Source organism: Sabethes cyaneus, chromosome 1 (assembly GCF_943734655.1).
Source record: "Sabethes cyaneus chromosome 1, idSabCyanKW18_F2, whole genome shotgun sequence".
NCBI lineage: Eukaryota > Metazoa > Arthropoda > Insecta > Diptera > Culicidae > Sabethes > Sabethes cyaneus.
Genome location: NC_071353.1, coordinates 29,122,848 through 29,134,606, shown reverse-complemented (window position 1 = coordinate 29,134,606; position 11,759 = coordinate 29,122,848). Strand labels below are relative to the sequence as shown.

Here is an 11,759-nt window from a genome sequence, read left to right as displayed (position 1 = left end):
AGTTTTTCTGAGTACTTGAGGGTCGCGTACGAAAGTTATAAAGACAAAGATGAACATGTTGATTAAAACTGAACAAAACTGTTCTCTTTGCTCCTTAGATCATGCCTCATTGGGGAAGCTTTGGGTATTAGGTTCGGATTCTTAAGAACCGATCTTGTTTTGTTTTCCAAATTAGTGACCGCCAGTTCGCAAACTAAGAAATTTGAAGCGTTATTTTTAATTTGTAGTAGGTACCTAACTGTTTTAAAAACAAATACACTAGAAGATCTCCCCACAAATTACAAACTTCAGAGGAGCACCAAAAACGATCGAAAACACATTCTTGATTCCTAGTAAAAATACATGGATACTACATGCATATGACTACATAAATAATACATAAACAAGATTAGTTAAATATTGCTTTTATTTAAGAATGGCTTGTAACATTATGTTGTGTGTCAGATATGTAGTCTCTTTGTTGAATATCGTAACAATTAGCGTCGACTGTGTCCTACTGATATTGCGCAGTATATCTACAAGTGTAGTTAGAAAACTTAGTTAATGGTCGTGCTTACCGCACGGGGGTAGTGTAACTTAGTTAGCTCGTGTCACTACTATCATTAAAGCTTAGCGAATGCATTCGTTGCGTTGGGCTATGCACTCAATTGCTTTTAGTCACTTCGTAAGTTATGTTTAGCTCGTATTCTCGCAGTCTAACCGTTTCCCCAATCTCAATATCGTTATTGCTAATTCAAGGCAACTGATCGAAATCGTTTTGCACTGAAATCTACATGTAATAGGCATCTCGCAGGGCTGATCCTGTAATTAAAATCGCCGCACTCGTCAGTAAGAGCGTGATAACCTTCAATGGACTCGGGCGTTTCGAAGCATCTGAAATCATAGATATTCGTTAATTTAGGACTGAAGTTAGCGTTGCGTTTCAACATTGCTAGCAGCTTACTTTTCCCTCGGCTTGCTTTCACACAGCGTTGTCGCTCCACATCTGTAGTGTAGTCAAATTTACACTGACAGGACGTGTTACGACATTCCACGTTCTCATCACCTTCCTCAACATAGCACTGACTGGATCGGTCGCACCGCTCGTTCAAACCTAAGTTTGAAAAGAGAAGAATAGATATAGTCATTTAAGATGAAAATTTTATTGATAAGTAAACAATAAATAGGTAGAATATTTATTTTATTCATGATTATTCACTCTTGTTAACACCAGATTTGACGCATTTTGCTGAGAAACGATAGAATATTTTTTTGAAACGATGATTCTACAATTGATGAAGGGACGGTAAGTGAAAGTAATGAAGGATTTTTTGGGAAAGAGTGGAAAGGAAGGGGGGGGGGGGGTAATAGGTAGCTACGCTTAACAAGTTGTTGTTGTGACTCCTATCTTTTGTCCAATGCAGGAAGGTGCATGGGTCGAACCAAGCTATAATCAGAGATTATAACCGGATTTGAACCTACAACCCCGCCAGGGTGTGTGGCTCGCTGGTACCCGTGTACCTTTGAACCATAGAGGCGCTGGACAAAAGAAGTCTGCACAACCCCCCTTCCTTTCCACTCTTTCCCCTCCATTCCCAAAAAATCCTTCATTACTTTCCCTTAACGTCCCTTCATCAATTGTAGAATCATCGTTTCAAAAACATATTAATATATGCCTGACCGCATTTCAAGGTCATGACTAAAATCACGAGTTTGGTCAACGATAGAATAGTCGAAACATTTCTAATATTTAAGTGTATCCTATCAAACTTCATGCAAAGTAAATTGTCAGTATGTACACACTTCGAATTGGGCCTTCAATCGTGAAACTTTGGCAAACATAATAATACATCATTAAAAAAATTTAGTCAAACCAACAGTAAAGCAAAAATACAGTAAATCAACCATGCTAGTTTATCGTGTGGAAAACGTACCGTTTGGGTTGGGTTTTCTAAAACGTCTTCGTCGGCGAAATTCTGAATAGACCATGTTGAAAACAAGAAAACATCATAGTTTATTATTAGAAAGGGTACGATGTTCCGTTCCTGAGAAAAAAAAAGGAACTGGCATTCCTTTCATATTTGCATGCCGGCTTGCGCATACATTTTGCATAAAGCACATCACACACAGAGTTAATGATGGTTTATTTTATGATGTAACAAAATGTACAATATCGTGATTGAGAATGCATCATACTGCTTCTAATAAGATTCTGCACCCTGTCAACAGGCGAAAGCTACACAGGCTTGGTGTAAGGACCATTTGCAGAGTTTAAAATATCCGCAATGTGGGCCGAAATCAAACCACAATCAAATAACCAGCCAACAAATCCGCTTGAATTTATTTTCGAGAATTGGGGCCACTGCGACCATTATTTTGATATATTGTGGTATTTTTCATCTTTTATTTAGTTGTGTGTTGCAGACAAAACACTACAGGGTGCTCCACCTTTTATGTCGGTATGTAAACGCTGTATAACTTTCACATTTACCAACCGATTTCTTCCATTAGATATGTTTTGGAAACGCCATTTCAGTACAATTTTCGGCATGTATCGCTTCACACCGAAAGAACGCGCTGAAATAGTGACACTTTACATCGGAAATAGTCGTTCCATTGTGTTAACTCAACGTGCATATCGGAAAAAATATCGCGGCAAAAAGGCACCATCTGACAATTCTATTCGTCGTTTCGTGTCGAATTTTTTTGAGCACGGGTCAGTAGGAGATCGTCAACACGCCATCCATCAAAGATCAAGACGTTCCAATGAACTGGTTGAAGCAGTGAGAGAGAGAGAGTGTTGCTCAGGACCCAACAGTTTCGTGAAACTGTCGATGGAAATCAATATCGGTGGATGTTGGCTCATTATGTCTGCCCACGAATGCGCGAAAAAGGTCTAGAAGGTTACTGGTTTCAACAGGGCGGTGCACCATGCCACACTGCGAATTCAACAATCAACACTATAACACCCGAGATGCTCAAAAAGGTAATGGAAAACGCGGAAAAAAGGAGTCAATTTGTAATTTCAATAAAGGTGATCACTTAATTGATATTGTTTTCAAAAACTAAACCAAGTAAATTTTAAGGAACCCAACTAAATAAAAATGCATTACTAACAGAAATCGGTTGTTTTTTCTTAAAGTTATTCAATGTTTTCATACCGACATAAAAGGTGGAGCACCCTGTATTAGTGGAAGTATTTGTCATTGTCAATTCGTACCTCTTGTTCCAGTCCGGCATTGCACTTATTATGAAGTTTATTACCTTATTATTATTGGGATTTGCAAGCCAGATGTAGAAAGGCTCCATTGTTGTATTACCGAAAGTTTTCAGTCTGCGAAGAGTTAGTTCGTAGTTTCGCTTATGAATCCACAGGGTTAGAAAGTTTCATTGTCCAGCCGAGAATCATTTTGAGATGGTGTTTGCTCGGACAATAACCGGTAAATAGTACTATTATCGTCATCGAGTCTTGCTTTGTGTGAACAGAGTGCGCTAACGATGTTGTAGTTAAGGAATTTTTCAGTTAAGTTGCTTAACATTCAAAGCTGTCCTCATTGGAGGATCGCAGTAAACTGTGACCGCGAATGGTCGAAATGTAATTTTTCGCGTCAAGAATTTTTCGCTCCGAAAATTTTAAAATAAATACTTATTTAACCATGCACCGCAATGTGATTAGCGTTAAATGGATAAGTTTTGAGTGAGTGAGTGATCGGCTTGTTTTTTGGACGCGAAACTCGGATGCGGAACTTTGTTTGGATCCGAAGGAGTTTGCAGGAGGATTGCTAACGAGTTTGCAATGTTGCGGAAATCGTCACGTTCCGGAAAAATACTGCAGCTCATGATGCAAGGGATGAACCTGATTATCTGTAGACATAATTTTTCTACATGAATTCCTATCAACAAGTATGTGAACGGCTCATTTGGAAGCCAGCTTAGAAGCTTTGTCTGTATGGAAAGCAGCTTTCTGGTTACTATTATATGCATTTGGATTGACAAGAAAAGTGATCGATTCATCGCAATTGTCATTTTCCAGGATGCCTTCAAGTATTGGATGCGTTAGTGTGAGATAAGATAAGATAAGATAAGATAAGATAAGATAAGATAAGATAAGATAAGATAACATTCAAGGCTGTCCCCATTGGCGCAGCTAGTAATATTCCCAGGGGATGCCACCCAAAAAATTTTTCATTATGCATCAAAACATCGATCTACTAGTAACTAAACAAATCTATACCTATAAAGAAGGATTTCTGTCTGTCTGTCTGTCTGTCTGTCCGTATGTTCCTAATAGAATCGAAAACTACTGAACCAATCGGCATGAAAGTTTGCATGTAGAGGTTTTTTGGGGCCAGGAAAGGTTTTAGTGTTGGTTAGAAACCCCTCCCCCCACTAAGAGGGGGGGCTCCCATACAAATGAAACACAAATTTCTGCATAACTCGACAAATAATCAAGCAAATAGAACAAAATTTGGCATGTGGGTGTTTTCGGTGACAAGAATTTATTCTATGGTAAATTGAGACCCCTCCCCTCTTTATAAGGGGAATTATAACTCCTCTGCTTTTTAAAAGGGGGGACTTCCATACAAATTTCCTCATAACTCGAGAACTAATCAAGCAAATGGAACCAAATTTGGCATGTGAAGGTTTTCGAGGGCAAGAATATTTTCTATAGTAAATTAGGACCCCTGCCCACTTTAAGAGGGGGGGCTCCTGTACCAAAGAAACACAATTTTCCTCATAACTCGAGAAGTAATTAAGCAAATGGAACCAAATTTGGCATTTGGGTGTTTTTGGAGACAAAAATTTTTTCTATGATGAATTAGGACCCCTTACCTTTTTAAGAGGGGGGCTCTCATACAAACGAAATACAAATTTCCTCATAACTCTAGAACTAATCAAGCAAATGGAACCAAATTTATCATGTGGGTGTTTTTGTAGGCAAGAATATTTTCTATGGTATATTTTCTGTGGATTTCCCCACTTTAAGAGGGGAGGGGGCTCCTATACAAATGAAAAACAAATTTCCTCATAACTCGAGAACTAATCAACCAAATGGAACCAAATTTGGCATGTGGGAGTTTTAGAGGGCAGAAATTTTTTCTATGGTGAATTACGACCCCTTCCCCTTTTAAGAGGGGAGCTCCCATACAAATGAAATTCAAATTTCCTTATAACTTGAGAACTAATCAAGCAAATGGAACCAAATTTGGCATGTGGAAGATTTTGGAGTCTTGAATTTATTTTACGATAGTTAGAGACCTCTCACCCCTGTGGTAGGGGGATATGGACTCTCATACAAATAAAACAGAAATTTTTGCGAAACTCAAAAACTAATCGAACTCGAGAAATTCGAGACTCTTCCATAAAACATTAGTCAATACAAGACCACAAAAACTATCTATAGTAACACTAGATCATTCAGGACGAGACGGTCGCGAGTGTTGCCGGGGACCCGCCGTCGGAAGCGCCGCCCACTGGGGGGCTTGCAAAACTCGAGATTGTGACAAAGATCATCCGAGATTCATGATTTATGTACAACACAGGTTAATTTGTGGCAATACGAAGTTTGTCGGGTCAGCTAGTATAAATATAAATAAAAATATCTCAACATAAATATCTAATTTATTTTATTGCCGAGTCGTCGCGTCGATGTAAAGAGTAATAAGAACGCTCCTGCGGAAAACTCTCAAACGCAAAACTCTTCAGCTTGAGAGTTTTACGAGGAGGTGAACTAAACTCATAAAGGCTACACACCGAAGCCTGACAGGAGTAGGGACGAGGGGGAATCTAATCATAAACGAACGTGAAGTGGCCGACAGGGGTAAGCAGTTTTTTGATGAACACCTCAATGACGGAGTTTCAGAAGGAGCCGGAACGAAAGTTCACCTAGGAGTGGCCATGAAAAATAGTAAAAATAGTAATGTTGCACCACCTGAACTTCAAGAAGTCAAACGAAACATCGGGTTGCGGAAGATCAACAAAGCCAATGCCTACCGGCAGATCTTTAAAACCAAGCCGGTGAAATGCTGACAACGGCTGTACACTGAGTTATTTCCAAGATTTGAGCGAAGACGCTATCGGAGTGAATGGAATAAGTTGTTTGCTCTAACTACAGAAAGGGTGATAAACGGCTGTAAACGCCTCGCGTCGCCTACAAGGTACTTTCTCAGATCTTGTTACGGCGACTTTTATCGACAACACCGTTAGCGATAGATAGATCTTGTAGAAATGTCGGCAGTACAACATGCTCACTCATCATCTTTATTTATTTCAAAGCAGCAGACGAGTTCATCGATACTAGCTATGGCAGATAATGCACGAGCACGTTTTCAAGGATAAACTGACGCCACTGCACAGACCTATACTGGATCGAGTGATGTGTTTCGTGCGGAGACACTATCGAGTCCTTTCGAGAGTCGAGTTTAAAATCGCATTTGAGGGGGTGATTGATCAGGCGAACGGGCATGGGAATGAAAGGCATGATTTTCACTAATTTCTAGGCTTTGCAGATGACTTTTATATCACAGCCAGCAACTTTGCAATAGTGGCGGCAATCTGTGATAGACTGAAATCGAAGCCTAGGAGGAATGGGTCGCGTCGATGAATAAATACATGAAAGGAAGAGGCTAAAAAAACAAAGGCGTGCCTCCTACGAACGGTAACCGTTGACGGGGACGAACTAGAAGTGGTTGATGAGTTCGTTTATTTGGGATCGCTAGTGACTGCTGACAACACTAGTAAGCAGATCCACGGGTGCATTCTAGCGGGAAGTCGGGTCTTCGCAAAACGCTACGACCAGGAAGTAGTATGCGCCGTACGAAACTAACGATGTGCATACCCCTTATTAGACCAGTAGTACTTTATGGACTTGAAGCCGTGACACTGCTCACGGAGGACAAACGCGCGCTGACCATTTTCGAGCGGCAGGTACTGCGAACGATATTTGGCCGAGTACAAACTGAAAGCGAAGATTGTCGGACGACAAAGCGACGAAAACAGCTCTCTTTAACAATCGTACCAGCACCAGGAACAGGGGGACTCAACGTACAAGATGACTCGACTAGGTCGAAAGGGAGACGATTGGAAAATTGGCGACGAGTGGCCCACAATCAACTTGAAAGGAGACGATTGCTTGAAACAGCATGATCCAACTCGGTTGTGGGCTGCTGACAACAAATTCCAGTGGGAAAAATTTCTGGAGGGGGCCTGGTCCCCCAGGCACCCCCTCTAGCTACGCCAATGGCTGTCCTGCACTTAGTGCACTGATTTTGCTTATTTAACTGTGACATTTCAGCCATACAAAATTGGAAAATTTTATGTATGAGGCATTAATAGAGCTAATAATTATCTATAAGATTGCTGAACTAAGTATTGTTCTATTTTAAGTATTTACGGCACACTCCCAGTTCACACCGGGTGGTGCGCAAAGAGCAAAGCCAAAGAGGAAAATTCTGTGAATCTCAATTGACCCAAAAGCTGCTTTTGGGTGTGATATTTCAAGCCTTTTCTTGAAAGAAAACGAAACACTGGTCGTAAAATTACACTTACTTTTCTTGACCTGACACTGGCCATCCTTGTAGTGCGTCCCGCTCTCATCGCATTTGCACTTGTTGTCCATACATTTGGCAAGAGATCCCAACAGCGGCTGGCACTGTTCGTTAGCAATGCACTCCTCTTCGTAGTGCTCCGCTTCCTTCAGACATTCGCGATTATGATAGAGGTGACCTTTGATACAGTCACACTGCTTCGATTGAATTTCTCCTTCCTGTTCACACTTTGCCTTGTCGAATCCACAGTCATCCGGTGAATCACAGCTGCCACCTTTCGCTGCTTTGCAGCGTTCATTGATGTAGAAATAGTTGGCCTTGCAGACACACGTATTTTCATCACTACAGCGAGCATTTGCTAATGGACAATGCTCGTCTTCCTCGCAGTATTGCTCGTAACCGGTCTTACGTACACACATCTGTCGTTGTGCATCGTACACGGCATAGGGATAACAGGTACAACGTTTTGGCGTCAGGGAACTACAATAAGCTTCTCCATACGGTGAACATTGACTGCTAGCCGTGCAGGGTGTGTTGATACCGAGAACACCTAAAATTGACATAGTTATAGGATCACAATGAACCGTCTAGCCTTTTATTTAATCACCTTTCAAACATGTCCTCATGTGATAATTGTAGAATTGATTGTTCAAGCATACGCATCTTTTTTCTGGAGACATAGTTCCCCCACCACAATCTTCCGCGACCTCAACATACTCTCCGAGTTCTGCTTTGCAAGCGCCATTAACATTGTAGAAACCTTCCCGGCAGTGACATTGTCCAACTTTGCACACCGTGTATGGCAAACCAGGACACTCCTGCATTTCTTCCGCACAGGAATCACCGACTGCAAGAATAATTGAAAAGTATTAAATCGCGTACTAATTTTATCGACGATGAATAACTCATCGTTATTTTAAGTTATATTACGAACGATGAGTTGTAACATACATGCAGCGGTAGTATCACATCTTTTGGCGGTAGCTCCACTGGAACTGCTGTCTCCACGAACCTCAACTTCATCTTTGCAGCTACTGTGCTGGCTATTGCTAGTTTGCTGTTGTTGACTAGTCCAAGATGCAGCTTCCGCTTCCACTTTTTCCAGTGATCTAGCCTGAACGCCGACATCCCGAAATGTTTTTGCTTCCGTTGTGGTTGTGCATTTATCGTCCTGGCACTCCAGATCATTTCCACTGCAGTCTTCATTCACCAGACAAGCGTCACCAACTGTAAGAGGACCAATTGTTTCGAATTCACTCAATGGTAACTAAAAACGGTAGGCATACGTAGTATGATACTCACGCGATACTCGGCGCCGGCATACATTCGTACTTCGCTCGTAGAAACCTGGTGCGCACTCGCAAGCATTATTCCGGCAAACAACTGCCTCACGGTTGTAGCTGAAGAAACAGTCAATATCCTGGAAAAGGAAACAAATTAAAGCAACGTGCTCCATATCACCGTGTGAAAAAATAACGCACATCACTGCAGGGTTCGTGCAGGTTTGCCAGCTGACGACATCGTCCGCGAACGTAGGTATAATCGGTGTCACAGGTACAGAAGCCGCCCTCGCACTTGGCACCGGTAAGCATATGAGAGCACTGCACCGCTTCCTCACACGCTACCCCATACAGCGACTCGGGCAAACAACGCGTAACGTCGGTGGAAAACACATGACCTGCTGGACACTGACAAAAACCGTAAATCGAACACCGCGCCTGGGACACTTTACTGCAGTCGTCTGATGTGATGCATGGCCACAGTACGCTGCGGGATCCTGCAGGAGGAAAAAATAACACAGGCACCTCAACACTTTGTCAGAAACCAAGTGCAAAACTACTATTCAGTACATACTATTTGGGTGATTGGGAAAATGAGAGATTATTCGTTCACTACGGCAATGGCAGAAAACCAGTGAAAGGGGCAATAAATTTAGTGAATGCGGCCATTTCTACGAGTTTTATGGGCTCTAGACACGCCACCTTCGCCAAACGTCTGAGCGTTGCATGGGAAAAAGGAAAAATTTAATAATATGTAGCGCGGTTGGCCGAGAACTTTGGTTGTGCTGCTACCTGGTATTATCTTAGCATGACCTTCAGCCGCTCGCCCGCACGTTCGCCAACATATCGATGTCAGGCGGCAGCTTGGTAAATGGTCGCCCACACGAAAAGAAATGATTTTTATTCTGTTCGGTAGTAATAAGTTGATTCTGTCGAATTCGCTGGTGGTTTTGTTAATGAAATCTCAGATGTGTCAGCAGTGTTAACATGGGATTGCGTCAAGTTATAGTGTTGATAAAATTCGGAGGAATGAAAAATTATATTTCTAACATTTTTAGGGTTAAATAGAAACTTCGATATTATGCTAGTCTACCCGGATATATTTTTGACCACACGGTACAGCAAATTGAAAAACATCCATGATTATTTTGCTAACGATTTTAGTTATTTCTCTTTTGAAAGTTTTTCATGAAGGCTGTGCCGATCATGAGAGGCAAGCACTTTCATCGGGAATTCAAAGTAAAGAGGGCGCATGATCGTTTTCACCCTAAAGCACCAGGCGTTCAAAAAATTCTCTTGGGAGAATGCCGAGATTCCTAATAAACGATTTACTAACCATCCACATCTCCAGGACGAGGACCTAATCGACATCGGAACGAAAATCGAAGCCCGGATCCTGGCTGGTCCGTTGCAGTTAAATTCCGGTTGGTAGTCCGGAATTAGCTGAATACAAATTTGGTCAGCTTTGAAAATGTAGTCTGAACAACTAAAGCACAATAAAATAAAATGCTCTTATGAAATTTTAATCACTAAAAAGTTATGAAATAATGAACAAGAAAATATTTTCCATGAGTTAGTAGCGGCTTGCGACTTTTCCAACTTTTTGTTAGCATTTCCCATCATCGTGGAATATTTTGCTAGCATTTTTATGCTTCTTCTTCTTTTACCAGCAGAGAGCCGGGGTAGCTCTTGCCGTATCAAGAATTCCTCTCCACTGTACTCGGACTCGGTCTACACCTACGGTGCTGGTGGGGTTCTTGAAGAGAACGAATTTCACTGCACAGTCGTCCGTCATCCTTGTGACATGGCCGGCCCACCGTAGTTTAACAATTTGCCAGGTGCACGATGGGAATCTCTCCAAGTAGTGCCTGTAACTCATGATTCATACACCTACACCACTCTCCGCTATCCGTTTGTACTCCGCGGAAAATAGTCCGCAACACCTATCGTTCAAATACGGCAAGTGCACGTATATTTTCCGTAAGCGAAGTTACTGTCTCAACTGCGTAGAGGACTATCGGTCTGATTAGCATTTTGTAGCATCGTCAGCTTTGTGCGGCGGCGTGTGCTCCTAGATCCATGCGTCTTGCGGAGGGAAATGTAGGCACGATTTCCAGCTTGAATGCGTTGTTGGATCTCCTTACTCGTGTTATTGTCGGCGGTGACTAGAGGTCCCAAATATACAAACTCGTCAACTACTTCAAGTTCATCGTCGTCAATAGTCACTGTCCGAGGGAAATAAACGTTTGGTTTTCGACGCATTGATTTGTAACCGTGGCAGCGTCTTGAGGAGGAAAAATTAGTATCGATTTCCAACTTGAATGTGTCGTTGAATCTCCTTACTCGTATTGTTTCCAACGATGACCAGAGATCCCAAATATACGAACTCATCAACCAGTTCCAGTTCATTGCCGTCAATAGGCACTGTTCGTGGGAGGCAAACGTTGCTTTCTCTGGAGGCTCTTCCTGCCACATATATGGTTTTCGGCGCAATGATTTGTCATCCAATCCTTCTAGCCTCCATTTTTAGTCTGGTGTAAATTGCCTCCGCCGTCCCAAGGTTTCTAGTAATGATGTCGAGGTCGTCTGCGAAGGCTAGGAGTTAGTTACTCTTGCCGAAGATCGTTTCTCTCGTTTCCATGCCCGCACACCAGTTCACACCTTCAATAGCGAGGTTAAATAACATACAGTATACAGTCCATCCCCTTCCAGCAATCCTCTGCGCGATTCGAAAGGACTTGAGAGTGCACCCGAAACGCGCGTAGCACATCACTCGTTCCAGCGTAGCGGCAGAACAAGCGTCAGTTTTTTTCGGAAAACCGTACACGTGCATTATCTGCCATAACTATTCTGGCTCAACTGTATCGTATGCTGCCCTGAAATCTAAGGAAATATGATGCGTGGGCACGTTGTACTCTCGATATTTCTATAGGATTTGTCGGAGAGTAAAAAT

The 11,759-nt window shown here is 42.1% G+C and overlaps 1 protein-coding gene across 1 annotated transcript in view; it reads right to left on the bottom strand.

Annotated features, from left to right (window-relative positions):
* Nucleotides 1-418: 418 nt before the first annotated feature.
* LOC128745506 (prion-like-(Q/N-rich) domain-bearing protein 25) overlaps nucleotides 419-11,759 on the bottom strand; it is a 56,617-nt gene continuing 45,276 nt past the window's right edge. Inside the window, exons 3-9 of the mRNA XM_053842581.1 lie at nucleotides 9,008-9,303; nucleotides 8,829-8,946; nucleotides 8,478-8,753; nucleotides 8,134-8,373; nucleotides 7,528-8,076; nucleotides 944-1,093; nucleotides 419-873 (exon numbers count right to left, since the gene is read on the bottom strand). Coding sequence (XP_053698556.1) covers nucleotides 770-873; nucleotides 944-1,093; nucleotides 7,528-8,076; nucleotides 8,134-8,373; nucleotides 8,478-8,753; nucleotides 8,829-8,946; nucleotides 9,008-9,303 — 1,733 coding nt within the window. The 3' untranslated portion in view covers nucleotides 419-769. The remainder of the gene's footprint in view (nucleotides 874-943; nucleotides 1,094-7,527; nucleotides 8,077-8,133; nucleotides 8,374-8,477; nucleotides 8,754-8,828; nucleotides 8,947-9,007; nucleotides 9,304-11,759) is intronic.